The sequence below is a fragment of the Tympanuchus pallidicinctus genome, unplaced genomic scaffold, assembly GCF_026119805.1.
Source record: "Tympanuchus pallidicinctus isolate F22 unplaced genomic scaffold, pur_lepc_1.0 scaffold1, whole genome shotgun sequence".
NCBI classification, from domain to species: Eukaryota; Metazoa; Chordata; class Aves; order Galliformes; family Phasianidae; genus Tympanuchus; species Tympanuchus pallidicinctus.
Window position 1 is genome coordinate 59527373 of NW_026294618.1, and position 14393 is coordinate 59541765.

The following is a 14393-nucleotide window of genomic DNA, read 5'->3' on the forward strand; positions in this document are numbered from 1 at the left end:
TAATAGCAATACTGCATCTAACTCAATTTGTGAAAAGAGCACTTGGAAAATTTAAGACAGTTTACTTGGGTAAGCCATCAAGCTGATGAATGTAGTTGATGCAGGTAGGGTGGGTAGAGACTAATGAAACATAAATCTGAAGCAGATTTTTAAGTGTTCTAAATAAATGCAGTCAGTTAATATTATTGGGCTTACAATAAAAAAATACTAGATTCAGAATAATTGTTTAATTGTAGAAATGCACTGATGCTAGCTTTATTCTACAATTTTAATGAGGATGGATTTTATTGCGTGTTTATTGTATTTTAATTATACATGTTATATGCCGTGCTTTGCCATAGGTACTCAGTGTAAAGAAAGGAAGACTCCTTCATAAACAGCATTTATTTTAGCTTATTATACTAGAAGTCCTTATTGATCTAAGATAAGAGAAGACCTTTTATCCATAGGCCAGCCTAATTCACTCTCTTTTCTTTCTAAGATTATAATCATGGTCAAAAATACTTCTTAGAATGACAATCTTTCTTCATTAGCTAATGCTCTCTACTGCTAACATGAAAACCTTAGAGGCAGTGCAATGGATACAGCTTCAGCAGAACTGCACCAGTGATGAATTTAAGGAATTTCTGCTGCTTCAGAAAGTGATATTCTTTCTCAAGGGGACTTTGCTAGAGGCAGCTTGACCTAGTTCAGTCGAACTGGCTGCTACAGTGACAGTTAGGTTTGTAATCAGCTAAAATCACTCCTTCAAGCTCCATAATCTATGCTAGAAAATAGTTCTCCATTTTCAGGACCATGCTACCTCAGCTCATCAGCTAGCTTTTCTTTCCCCTTCCCTGAATGTGCTTGGTGCTCAGCTCTGCCTATGTGCTCCCAGTTGCTACCCTGAACACAATTAATTATTCCTTTAGAAGCACACGCCTCCTTTCCATACACAAGTACTAAATACTTATTTGTTTAGAATGAACTGCTAAAAATACTTCAGAAATAAGATGATCAAGTAGAGGTTGGGGGAAAATGTTTCTCACTACAAATCTACAGCCACAGTGTGATACAGACTGACAGCACTCAGTGGCATCATTTTCAAGGTGCTAGGGATGTCCAACAAGCAGGGACTTTAGGATTTGAATATAAAAACTAAATAAATGTTAAGGCTACAAATTATGCATTTCTGCTAATTTAAATAACGCTGTTGTTGATTACAAAAATGAAATGCTATGAAGTCAGCAGGCTTGCTTTTTCATCTTAACCTCTGCCATTGCAAATCAGGAGCAATCCCCCTGCAAAGCAATTTTTTAAGTAAAACATTGAAATAGAACGGGAAAAAGCAAACAACCAAGATGATTCATACTAAAGTTCTGCAGACAATCCTATTTCTGGACTGTAGGTATCCTGCTTAACCATGAATGCTGTATCTTTTCCTCCTAGGTTTGTATTTTGTTTATATTTCCTACAGAAACGACAGATGGACTCATATAGCATATTCAGATCTAAGAAACATCTCAAATCACTGTTATGCTCTCTCACCAAATCTCCAGTGAAGCATAGTTTTACCACATTTTTCTTCCAGCATTTTACCAAAAGTCTGCCAATTTGGTTTACAGAAACTTTGGGAAATATCCTTATAACTTTCTGGTTTCTTTTCCAATTTTTGCACTTCTGAAGCATTTAATATGAATCTTTGTTTCATTGGTCCTATGGAAATGGGCTACAATTTCGAAATTTTCACAGTTCCCCAGAATGATTGAGGACAGACCTTAAAGATTACCTTTTATACTGAGGTATAATAAAAGGCAGAGAAGCCTGGTGAGCACAAATAGAGAAGAGTTGAAGGAAGTTAAGAGATTTTGCAACAATATAAAAATCATGGTTATAATAAAAATAGTGTCAACTATCTCTTCATTATAGTTTTATAGCTGACCTCCATGTCATTGCTTTATCACTTGGAACTGCATATTTTTAAGCTTTCTTCATGCTTGTGAAGTATCCCTTTAGAGGCACTACTTAAATAATTACACTCAAAATTACATTGCCCACAGAGGCTCATTTTCTATGAGCTGACAAGATGACTGACAGTAGTCAGTCATTGTGTCCTTAGCAAAGAAACAGACAGGGAAACAAGAGCTTTTTCCAACACTGATCCTTCTTCCCAAATTTCTCTATGCTACATATCCTTGTTTAGCAATTTTCCACGTTGTTTTTGCCTTTTCCTTTTTCCATGATAACATAAAGATGCAAACAACATCTTACATTCAGTCATGCTGCTTAGCCTCCAGATGGAGAAGCATTCATTTCCCCAAAGAGAAAATTTACATTAGCTTTGTTGTCCTTAAGCACATAATGGAAGTGTACATGACAGGGAAGAACTTTTAGGTCTTCAAGTTAGGCTTCACAAATTCTCCACTCAGTATATGCAAACCATGTTTTTTCACAAGATTGGACCTCAGATTTGTTAGAAGGACATAATAACCTTGGAGATACATGCAGAAGACTCTTGAATTGGAGAACTCACATTGCTTCCAGATGTTTTTCCCTGTGTGCATCTGTGCTTAGGATACTGGATGTTGGGATGTCTGGTACCCTCTGATCAAATAAAAAGAATGATGGATTGCATAGCAAAAGCTATAGAACCTGAGTAATAAGAATGATAATCAAATTTTTCTTATAATTGTGGTGCATCTGAGCATCACAATAGTGCCTAGCAGACTCCAGACACCATACATTGTTAATTAATTAAAAGATACTTTATATGCAGTTAAGATAATTGACCACAATAGATTATACATTTTCTGGAGAGGTCATAAATGTCCCTGGACCACTTGAATGTAAGTACTGAGCAGAATATGGGTTTAGGGGAGTCTTATCTGATCCACCTGAAGATGACATGGCAAGGATTCTTGAAATAGAAAGACTCATACTCATATGAATGGCAACTGACCATCTGGTTTGAAAGATATGATTTCCCATGCAAGCATTTCCCTTTACCAGGTTCCCAGTAAATAAGAAACACTCTGGTTTGTTTGTGACTGTTAGTGCAATGAAGGAATATATAGAAAAAAAAGCCACAGAAATTACTAAGAAATGGAAAAATTAGCCTCTTAGTAACAGATTCCAGGAATGTTTGGTTTGCCAAAGAGAAGATTATAGGACAACTTGATTCTAGCTTCTAATTTCTGCCTGGGGAGCAAAGCTTTAATAATAGATTCTCCACTCCAACATACAACATTAAAAAAATATCCACCATGTGGAAGATGAAGCTAGAAAAGTGTGGATGAGAAAAACTATTTGAATTTTTCATAGGTCTTTAACCAATACAAAACTACATCCTGGGACAGTAGTTCGTTAGACCTCCTTGGCAACTTTAAAATTACAGTTTAATGTTTTTTCTAGAAGTTATGAGCTCCAATTTAAACCAGACATTCTTTAAAAAAGCAACTAGGTATGTTCTCTCGGCTTTTTTGTACAGTTTTTGACTTGAATTATGTAACTAATACCTTCTGACTACATCTACAGTTAACCTTTGGCATCTTGAGAAACAAGAATTCCTTGCTTCAGTGCTGAATGAAATTGAAATTCCCTTTATATTATAACTGAAAATCAATATAAAGTTCCAAAGGATAATAAAGTTATTTACAAGAAATGCAGGACTAGGTATTCTATGTCAAATTAAGAAATACTGGCAGGGGAAAATAGGAAACTTGTACACTGCCTATCTTTGCTAACACATGAATGCTCAATCTTGAAGATGAAAATAACATTTTGTAAACAATAGAACGTCTACATCACTGAAAAAATGTGTTATTATGTTTAAATTCATAGTGGAGAGTTGTACACAATGTGTTTAATAACCAGTGCTAATCATTAGGAAGTTTCATTGAAAGTTTTCTTCTTACTAAATCTCTTTATTTTTATCTCACAGGTTTATTTTTACTGGATTTGCCGAGACCCATCCACATTTGAGTGGTTTGCTGATCTTCTGTTCCTTTTGGAAACAAAAATGATTGAAAAAGGGAAAAATGATTTCCTAAGTTATCACATATTTCTTACTGGCTGGGACGAAAGTCAGGTAATAATGAAACTCTTATGAGTCTGAGTTAATGTACCTTGCTCTTCCAGTATGGTGACATAAGGAACAGGAACAGCTGAATGAATGATGGATGAAGCAGAGAGACAAAGAACTGTAAATATAAAGACACCAGGTTGTTTCCCTCTCACATTTAGAAAAATAGGAACAGAGAAAACAAGCTGGTGATCCTTCCAGTACAGTATGTTGTCTTGTGCAGCCCTGGCTAGCAGGTGTTCCAAAAAAACAAAAGTGCAGAGAGCCTCTGGAATCTTGCGAAAGGCCATTTTTTCCATGTGTCTTTGGAACTTTCTTTAAACAGATTATAGCATTTTTTTGCACTGAACTATAAAACATCAGATAATTTTATTATTTTTACTATATTATATTTTATGTTTTTTGTGTATGCATACAGCATAATTTTGAACCCCGTTGCATTCAAAGCATTTTTTGCAAAAAAAATCTATTGACCAATTAATACTGTTTGAGAAGATATTTTCTCTGATTGCCCTTAAATTTACCATCCTATAATTTCACGGGATCATCTTACCTAGTGGCACTTAATCTTTAGAGTAGGTAGCTTTAATTCAGCTTATTTAGTCCTTACCTAGACCTAAATGAATTGATTATTTCTCTCTGATTCTTTTTTTTTCAAACCAAACTCAGATCACACTGTGATCAAAGTTAGGCATCTGTCAAAAACTCTCACAGGTATCTCTTTACTCTACTATTTTATTTCTTGCTGTCTCCACTGAATGTAAGGATTGCGTAGTAGATATTAAAAATTAGGGTTCCTGTCAAGGAATGAGGTATGTACACAAAATTCAGAAAAATCTTTTATTGTAAAGTATATAGCAGTCATAATAGTCTGTTTATTAGATTAGCAATATCACAGGGTATTACCTAAAACAAGTTTTGAAAGAACCTATTCATGATCTTAATAAAGCACAAACCTGCCCTCACCTTGCAGCTGTCAACATTTTGCCTCCCCCTTGAGCAAATATCAGACCAAAAGTCAATTAGGCAGACAACTATTCTTGCTGAGACGGCTGAGACTCTTCACTCATGTGCTCCGTCAAGTTACCTCCTTCCCTTCACACCCTTTTGTCCTGTCAGCACTGCCTTATTACCCCGTGCTGTTCCTTATGTGATTCAGGAGAAATCTTAGAGCTGTGCTGCTTACCCACCTACACTGGTGCTGTTCCTGCTCCTGGAGCACCCCAGGACTGTGGAGGGAGAGCACTGTTTTTCAGTGGCTTCTTCTCAGATCAAATTAGGCCCAGGTACTAAAACCAGGCATTTGATCCCTACTCATATCAAACATTTAGTCGCAAGATGAATTCCTTTGAGGTCACAGGCAGTTTTTGACTTTTTTGTACTTCTGCACTACTATCTCCTCTTTCCTCACTGTCTTTTGATAATTACACTTTTCTTTATTAATACTCCTGTCTTTCACTGAGAAGCAGTGTTATTGCTTTCTCCTATTACTTTGAGTACACGTTATTGATTTTAAAATTATTACATTGCATATTTGTCTTTAGGCTACTCATATAGGCCTGCATTATGATGAGAAGGTGGATGTAATTACTGGTTTGAGGCAGAAGACCTTCTATGGAAGGCCAAACTGGGACAATGAGTTCAAGCAGCTAGCTGAAAACCATCCTAGGTAAGGCAGGTTGGCTTCTAACCTTGTTAGGTAACTCGTCTCTCAGCATAAACAGTGGGAGGAGGGGAGGGCAAACCTTTCTAAATGACCCTTTTAAAATAATTTAGTTTTTTTGCTGTGTGGAAAGAAGATTTATGCTTAATGAAGCTTTTAATGAAGAAATCTCGGAAAGAGAATGCCAATAAAATCTAATTTTTGGACAAGAAAATCTAATATTTAGAAGTATTTCAATATCCTGGCCTTTGTCCAGATATAATTGAAACACACAATCCAATTACTGTTCTGCACAAAGGACAAAGTAGCATTAATTTCCCTTGAAGATGGTTATTAAAGAGATAAACTGTGATTTTTTTCTTATGATGTCAAGGATATGTTTGTTCACTGAACATATTTGGCTACTCTTGCAAGACTATGCTGTTCTGTTATTAGTTCATCTCTGCTGGCAAAGACAGTTCATTTGAACTTGGTGGATTCACTAGTGGCCTGAGAAAAGCTTCTTTGTTCCTGAAAGCCTTTGAAGCAAGAATTTGAAATATTTTGTGTTCGGTGGTAGAAGATTCCAGAATCCTTGGGACTCTTTATGATTTCCAAACATTTACCTGCTAAAGCAAAATAAAGGCTTGCACTTGAGAGACAGAGATACAAAAAGAAAAAGAAGAAAGAAAACTTTTTTTTAAAGATGAAAAAGACTCAAGAAAAAGCTGAAAGGGAGGAGATCAAAGAGAATACAGTAAGCTACAAGAATACCATAAAATTGCAAAAATAACAGTAATAGAAAAACTATTTGATAGAGGTCAAAATAAATACAATCAGGAAATAAGGAAAGATTAAAAATAGAAAGAGGCCAAGGGTAGAAAACATGATTTTTGAAAGACCTTTTATACAGGTTCCGCTGAAAAAACAGAGCTTTTAAAGTTATAGTTGAAACATAATCATTTTGTTACTTTTTTAAGTACAGCCGAGAAAAGTCTGTTTTTCTGATGCTCGGGGAAGGAGATAGTATTAACTTTCCACACTGGATCTTGTGATATTTCCTTAGAAAGTCAGTGCTAAGTGGCAGAAAAATCTGTATTTGCTTCTGAACATAGATGTATGCATTATTTGTCAATTTTGACCTCTTAAAGAAAACACTGCACTCCTTGTGTACAATTAATCACAAAAAATATCCTACCTTTCCTTGCTCTGAGTTACAGGAGGCTCAAGAATTTATACTGTGTAATAGAACAATTAGCTTGCATGAACAAACTATATTTTGAGTTCCTACATCTAAGTCCACCAAGTTTCCCACTGTTCAACAGAGTCTTTTGCATATTAATGGGAGTATACCACTGCAAGTTGAACCTAATGTAGTGGAGAACCAGAGCTATATTTTGAGGACTATGGCTACGGCTCCAAAATCAGATCTACAGCCACTCCTTTAAGGGAGCAAAAACCTTTTGAAGATCACATTCACTTATCACTTACATTGTGTCTAAGTAGATTCAGCTTCCCCCAGTAGCACAGCATGTGTGCATGTCTGTGTCCACATATATATGTTTCAAAATAATATGTGCTGTATACTTATAAGCCAGTTCTTTAAAGCACTCTCCAGCAAGGAATCATGTTTCCACTTCTTTGTAACACGCTTGTGCACTTATCAACAAAACGTTTGTTGTCACGTTCTTGTTGTTTTATGAGAACTGTTTACAATTTTTGCTTAAATCTGACACTTAAAAAATTGTCCACAGACAGTAAAGCATTAAAATAAATAAGTGAATAAATAAAAACTACAAAGAAACAAAAGAGAAACACCCAACCAAAGAAACATGCAACAACAGCAAAACAACAAAACAACAGCAAAAAAAAAAAAAAAGACTCAGAAATAGCTGAGCGATTTATGCATTTTTAGGGAAAGAGAGTATTAATTCGTATGGAGAAAAAGCATTCTAAATTTCCAGCCCAAACAGATGTTTGCTTTTCTCAATCAAAAGAGTATGACAATCAAAACCAAAGAACCATGATTTAAAATAATTTGTGACCTCCAGTGCAACTATCCAAATAAATAAATCAATATGACATAATAAACACTGCAGTGTTACAATAATTATACTGTAGTACTTTGTGATATTAATACAATTTTTTCAAGTGTATTTCTAAAAAAAATCAATTCAAAAGCATCATTTCAACTGATACAAAGCTCGAGGCTGTCAAAAGTTGCAGTTTATCCATTTTACTGCTTTTATGGTTTTTTTTTGTTGTTGTTACTGTGATTACAGCAATAGCATTGGAGTGTTCTTCTGCGGACCCAAGAATCTCTCTAAGACCCTTCAAAAGATGTGCAACTCATATTCAACAGTTGATCCAAGAGGAGTTCAATTTCACTACAACGAAGAAAGTTTCTAGACTGTACTTAACTCTCTAATAGATATTACCAAGTTATACTTTTTTCTTCACATTCTCCTGTACTCTATCCATTCTGTGGCATTCAAGCTGTAAACTGAAGCAGCAACACTGACTTTAGTGGAAAAATACCATCCTATGCCAACTAAAGAATTGAATCCAATCCTTAGCATTTCCTTCAAAGAACTGAAGGACCAATTTCTAATTGCTCAGTCAGTGATGCAGTGAATCCAGCTACATCTGTTTGAAAACACATACAAATCACTAAACTTTGAAGAAAAAGGCAAGAGAGAAAAGGAAATGAAGAACTGCACCTCACTGTTATGTGTGATCAAACTACTACTGCAGGCAATACTATCATTCCTGCTGTTTAAATCATGCCCAGCCATTCAAAGCATTTTCCTTCCTGGTGTTCTGATCTTGCACTTCTAGCCTCCAACTGCGCGCACATCCACATCACCTTTTGTGTCACAGCAATACTGTTTAAATATACACTTTTCAATGAATTCCTTTTGACCTACCAAAGCAGGCAACATTTAAGCATGCTGTTTCTGCAGAGGTACTGGCAGAGCATACCATAAGCTAATATTTTCTGAAGGTTAAGGAGACTGTAGAAATTTTGGCACTCAGCAAATGCATGTCCTGAGAGAGGTAACTGGAAGTGTGGGAAAAAGTTTTGTGCGTCCTTTAAATGCTAAGCTGCTTCATGAGCACTAAAGAATGGACTGCAGAAAGTTATAGAATCACGGGTATCACAGATTGGCTGGCATGGAAAGGGATCTCTGGAGGTCATGCGATCCTGGGTCATGTGTCCTTTCTTTCACTTCTTGTGCACTTTGTTTTTGTGGTGTTTTCTTTTTTGTGTGTGTGTCATTCCTGGTTCACAAGGGTGAAGTCCTGCAGAGTGCCTGTCTTAACTGACCTTTAAACACTTTTACCTACTGATCTTGATCAGCTCACAGCTGGTTTCTCATCCACCCATCTACCCCTATGCAGGGCTACATGTATTCCTGCCATTCTCACTCATAAAGGGCAACTGCCCACCTCACCACAACAGCCTGTCTTTCCCAAAAAGCCTGCAGCCATCCATTGCAGCTATACAGTCATATGTACTATCATACTATGCTCCCAGGGAGATCATAGCCGTTCAACAACATGGAAGCCCCTAATTCTTCCTGTGTCCTTCCTATACCATGAGAGCTAGTAGGCAGCACTTCAGAGGGGTATCTTGCCACATGGGTTTTACAGAAAGGGATGAGAACTTCTTTTGTCATGCTATCCTGTCAGAAGTTACTTGTTCATGTGCATACATTTGGAATAGGTTTGCTTCTGCCGTGCTTTGTACCTGTTAACACTGTCTCACACACTTTGCTTGTTGTCTGCGATTCCTCACTTGGCTGTTGGTCAGCTGCTCTCACCTGCTGTTCCCATTTCAAAACTCTCCTCACAGGCTGCCTAGGGAGATGGTGAAGACACGATCCCTGGAGGTGTCCAAGAAATGTGTAGATGTGGTACTAAGGGACGTGGTTTAGTGGGGAAGTATTTGTGACAGGTAAACAGTTGTTCTGGATGATCTTGGTTCAACCTTGGTAATTCTATGGCTCTACAATTCAGCACAGTTAAGCATGTAGAGCACCAAATTATTTTAGAACTAGGGAGGAGACAATATTAAAAATTCATGACTTACGTAAGCTAGAAAAACAAGAAATGTATTTCCTTACCTCACTCCCCCAGCACAGAAGTTAGAGAAATCTATACTCAAGTTGGAATGAGGCATAATGGAGTTCACTAGGATCATGTAATGCATTTCTCCAGCCACACAAGAAAAGTGGAAGATAGAAAACATCCTATGTATGTCAGCAGTTGAATAAGACAAATGACAACATTATATATGTACACATACACACACGGGAAATGCCCACAAGAGGGGACATGGCTGTATAGGCAAAAGAAACAACAATAAAAATTGTGTCACAGAGAATTACAATATTATTCTACATCTCTTCTATTAGGATATACAGTATGTGTGAACTGAGCTTGATACAGTCTTATTATTATTAAGTTTAGGGCAAGGCATCTTTATTTTAAATTGCTGAAGTTTTCTTAAATGCCTGCCTATGTGAAATGATTAATGCGATGCATACTGTGTAGCAGTAAAGTGAGTGGAGAATTAGAGCCTCTGCCAGTTCACCTAGAGGCATTTATCTTTCATTTTTTTCCCTGGTGCCCGTGCTGAGCCTCAGGGTAAGCTGACACATTTTTTAATATAAATTAAGTTTCTTTTTTTGTGTGTGTTGAAAATCTTGAAGGAAATGAGAAATGTGTGTAGGCACCAATACCAGCTGCCATTGCATGAAAGAAAGAGGTGACAATTTCCTGCAGATTCTGAATGATTGTTTTAATGGGGTTGGATTGGAGGTAACAAGCACAAAGATATTGTGCTGCCAGAAAAACAGGATCTGTTCTACCCCTAGCCTCATGCAACAAGATGCAACATTTAGCTTCTGGCTCAACATGGCATCTCTTCACTGCTTTGATTTATTCTCACTTTTGCAAATCACTGTGGCATGCTACAGGAGATGCATTTAGAGCCCTTGTTATAGTTCATTGAGTAGTACTGCTGTTATCACCACCAGAGGAAAATTTCACTTGTATCAGGACCGAGTGACCTAGAATAAAAGAAAAATAATAATAATAAAAAAAAAAGAAATGAGGAGATTTGTTGAACCAGGATGATACTGCATTTAGATTGAGTGAAAATCTCTTTATTACAAATACAATTTAAATCAAAATGGAAACTAGGAAAATTTGGCTTCCTGCCTTGTTTTGAATAACACTGAACGCACAGCAGTGATGATAATGTGAGTGCATGTGTAATGACTCTATTATTATGTTTATATATGGAAACATCATTCACTGTCATGGAAAATGAAAGATATCTTCATGGATTTCTCTGTTCAGCTTCTTCAGCAGGAAGTGTTCAGCACTTCTTAGGACAATATTAGTAAATAAAACATAGTCATAACAGCACATGTTTATCACATCCTGTGACAGAAAACTAATCATAGACAAGGATCATAAATACGTAGATTAATTACTTTGGCTTTCACAGTAGAAATAAAGGTATTACAATAGTAAGAGTTGTGTTATGATAATTTATGCTTATTTATTAGGAAGTCTAAGTTGAAATATATGATTTTACATGTTTTGGGCTTCCCTCCTTTCTTCCTTCCCCCAGGTTATACATGTAGTCGAAATTAAGCAAGTTTGTGCCTTAGTTTACAATGGAAGATAAAACAGGAGCTAACACTTTCCACACTGTGTCCATCATATGGGACATATATCATATCATTACAAAGATGTGCTTCTTTCCTGCTTTTGGATATAACAAAAGGGCTAAGAGGAAATGTTAACTGCAACAAAAATGCAAATTTCAAATGTTTGAATATTCCTGATTAGCAGGAAATTTTATAAGAACTGCTTTAAAGGTAGCTCAGCCACTCTGGAGGAGTAATAAACTAAGTGACATGGTGGCTTTGTTGTCTTTTTTGGTCAACAATTTTAGTGTTGGTAGTTTTTCTTTTCTTTTTTTCTAAGTGGGGGGGGAAATCAATTTGCTTTTCCTCAGGAACAATGAAAAGGAAAAGAAAAATGTGACACTGCTTCAACCCAGCTTGACCTATGAATTCGAAAAGGATAAATAAAGCATGCATTCAAAGAGTGCAAATTCATGGCGATCTAAGCAGCATAGCAGGAGGTGGCTCTGGAGGTCCGTGACTGTGTGCAGCAGAAATTAACTGTCCCCAGGCTGCTGTCTCCTCTCCTGACACTTCTCAAGCATTCCAATGCCAGGCATGAATCTGCCTTGGTCTTCAGAAACAAGAGCACTTACAAGGTTGAGGGCTGTACCAGGGACTGGATGGCCTATAGCCTAAATCTCCTGAGAGCTTAGCTAGGCATTCTCCTACAAGCCAGGTTATCTGTTCTATAGCAGTAACTCCATCTCCTTATGTCTGATCATTTAATTGTCTGAGAAATTCTGTACTTCATTGTCTATGGAATAAAATTGAGTGTCCATTGCATTTAAGCTGCAGTCACGAACAGAAACATTTTCCAGGAATGCCTACTTACACAGTTCTTGCATTTGAACACGTTCAAATGAGGGTGAACTGATTATCTGTATTTTAAAAACATAGCCAAATGAGTCTGTTTAACATTAGTCTTCTTGACCTTCAACAAATCATCTCATACAGTGAAATAAATTTCATTCACACAACGGTTTTAATATAAGTGAACAAATGTGTCAGTTGACATGGAAACACACTTTTTCTCCTATCAAAAGCAAGAAAGGACTAAAAAGCTTAGGCTCATTAAAAGATATATATTAATAACCTTTCAGAATACATAGAAACAAACAAAAGTTTTACAGTATAATGAAGCACTCAAACTAGCATATTTCAAAGGCCAGCTGCTTCAAGTAGTTGCAACTATTATTTCTAAACAATAATGATTTCTAACGTGGTAAGACATTTTTATTCACTGAGGATAAAAGCCCTGAGCCTGCCAATCCTTACACATGTGCCTCAAACTTACTTCAAACAACACTTTCACTGTCCTAGAGGATTAAATATAGTTCCCTTTGATGAGCATGCATAGAAGACTAACATCAAGTTGAAGGGTGGGTCTGGAAGGCCAATCTATCTTATTCTATTCTATTCCATTAAACTACTGGACTGCCTTCATTCTTGTGTAGACTGTTTCTCTGGTACAGTAATTCTGAATATGAAAGATAATTTACAATCATATTCACCTTAAGGCACATGGATAAGATTTCGTTGATGCACTTCAGCAAAAGGCCTGAGTTTTGGTTGTCTCATAGCACCAATTATAATCAATTATACTCATCAAAGGAACTTGATCAACCTGCAAAACTGAACACTCATTAATTGTACATTACTATATAATGTCATTATATTTAGATAAAAATGTTTAGATTGAGGAATGCCTATCATCTGCACAGTAATATTAATAAAACAGTCATGCAATTTTCTGAGTTTGTGTGCTGCTAAGAAAATTCAGAGGGCTATGCAAAAAGCATATCAATGACGAGTTAGCCATATAAAATCACTCTTTTTTCGATTCCTTACCATGCAAGCAAGAGGAATACAGTTAAGAGGCACAGCTGGACAACTTTGAATGTAATATCAAAGGTCTGAGGATGAAACAAACAAATGTATGCTGTGATACTGGTCAACATAGAAGTTACTTTAAATTGAAACCATGTGGAGAATAGCAAGATTTGAGTGAACTGGACTTTCGGTAACATAAACATGCCTGAGAACAATTTATCTGACAGGAATATACATCACCTGTTTTATTATTTAATGGAAGCTATGGTTGTCGTTACAAATATGTATCTGTAATACAAAACATTAAGCACAATCACAAATGCTGGCCACCTAAGGCATATTACAGCAAGTACGTCATTCTTCTATCACACTGTGCATTCATAAAGGAGCCTGAAACATTTTAAAAATAGCCTGATGCTGGGAGGTACTGATTTGCAAGAGCTTTTAGTGAAACCAAAAGAAACTGTAGCTGCTTGGCATTCTGCAGAACTAGACCTTTGGAGTCTAGTCAATGAAATTACCTGGAGTTTTGCCAGAAAGAGGACAGTAAAATTTGGCTCAGATAGTCAATCTCAGTGCAGAATTACATATTATAATTATTGAAATGCTAAACTTTACAGGAAAAAAAGAAGAAAAAAAAAGAATTCCCTTTAGATGGCCAGATTTGTTTATAGCAAAATAGCTAGTGCTTTACTACACGCTGACTGTCCTAATACTAGAGGTATAAATAACCATCAATATTGAAGAGCGTTAAGTAGGAAGACATCTCTGTGGGGAAGGATGCTTTTATATCCAGACATTAATGTTACAACTCTAGCAAAGTGCTTATGCTTAATTAAAGGCATACAAGGTGGATTCTGTATTACAGGGGAGCTGGCACATGATCGAGGCTTGGTCTAGAAGTTGAAAGCTTTTCTCAAGTGAGACCCAAAATGCTTTCACCAGAAGTGCTACCTAAATAAGAGGGACTCTTCTCACAGATTTAATGAAGGAACTAGGAATCTCCTTGGCTTTGCTCCCCAGATAGATCATATCTTTAAGTAGAGGCATGAAATTGGTTGTCCTCTTTTCAGGGGAGCCAGGTAAGACCAATCTAGATTTTAATATTTGTATTTCCCATAATACTTTGTACTACATTCATGTCTCTCTGTCTATC

General features: G+C 36.5%; 1 protein-coding gene across 1 annotated transcript in view; it reads left to right on the forward strand.

Moving 5' to 3' along the window:
* The window catches only part of NOX3 (NADPH oxidase 3), a 39468-nt gene extending 26315 nt beyond the window's left edge, over positions 1-13153 (forward strand). Inside the window, exons 10-12 of the mRNA XM_052678219.1 lie at positions 3920-4066; positions 5605-5729; positions 7985-13153. Coding sequence (XP_052534179.1) covers positions 3920-4066; positions 5605-5729; positions 7985-8111 — 399 coding nt within the window. The 3' untranslated portion in view covers positions 8112-13153. The remainder of the gene's footprint in view (positions 1-3919; positions 4067-5604; positions 5730-7984) is intronic.
* Positions 13154-14393: the final 1240 nt, after the last annotated feature.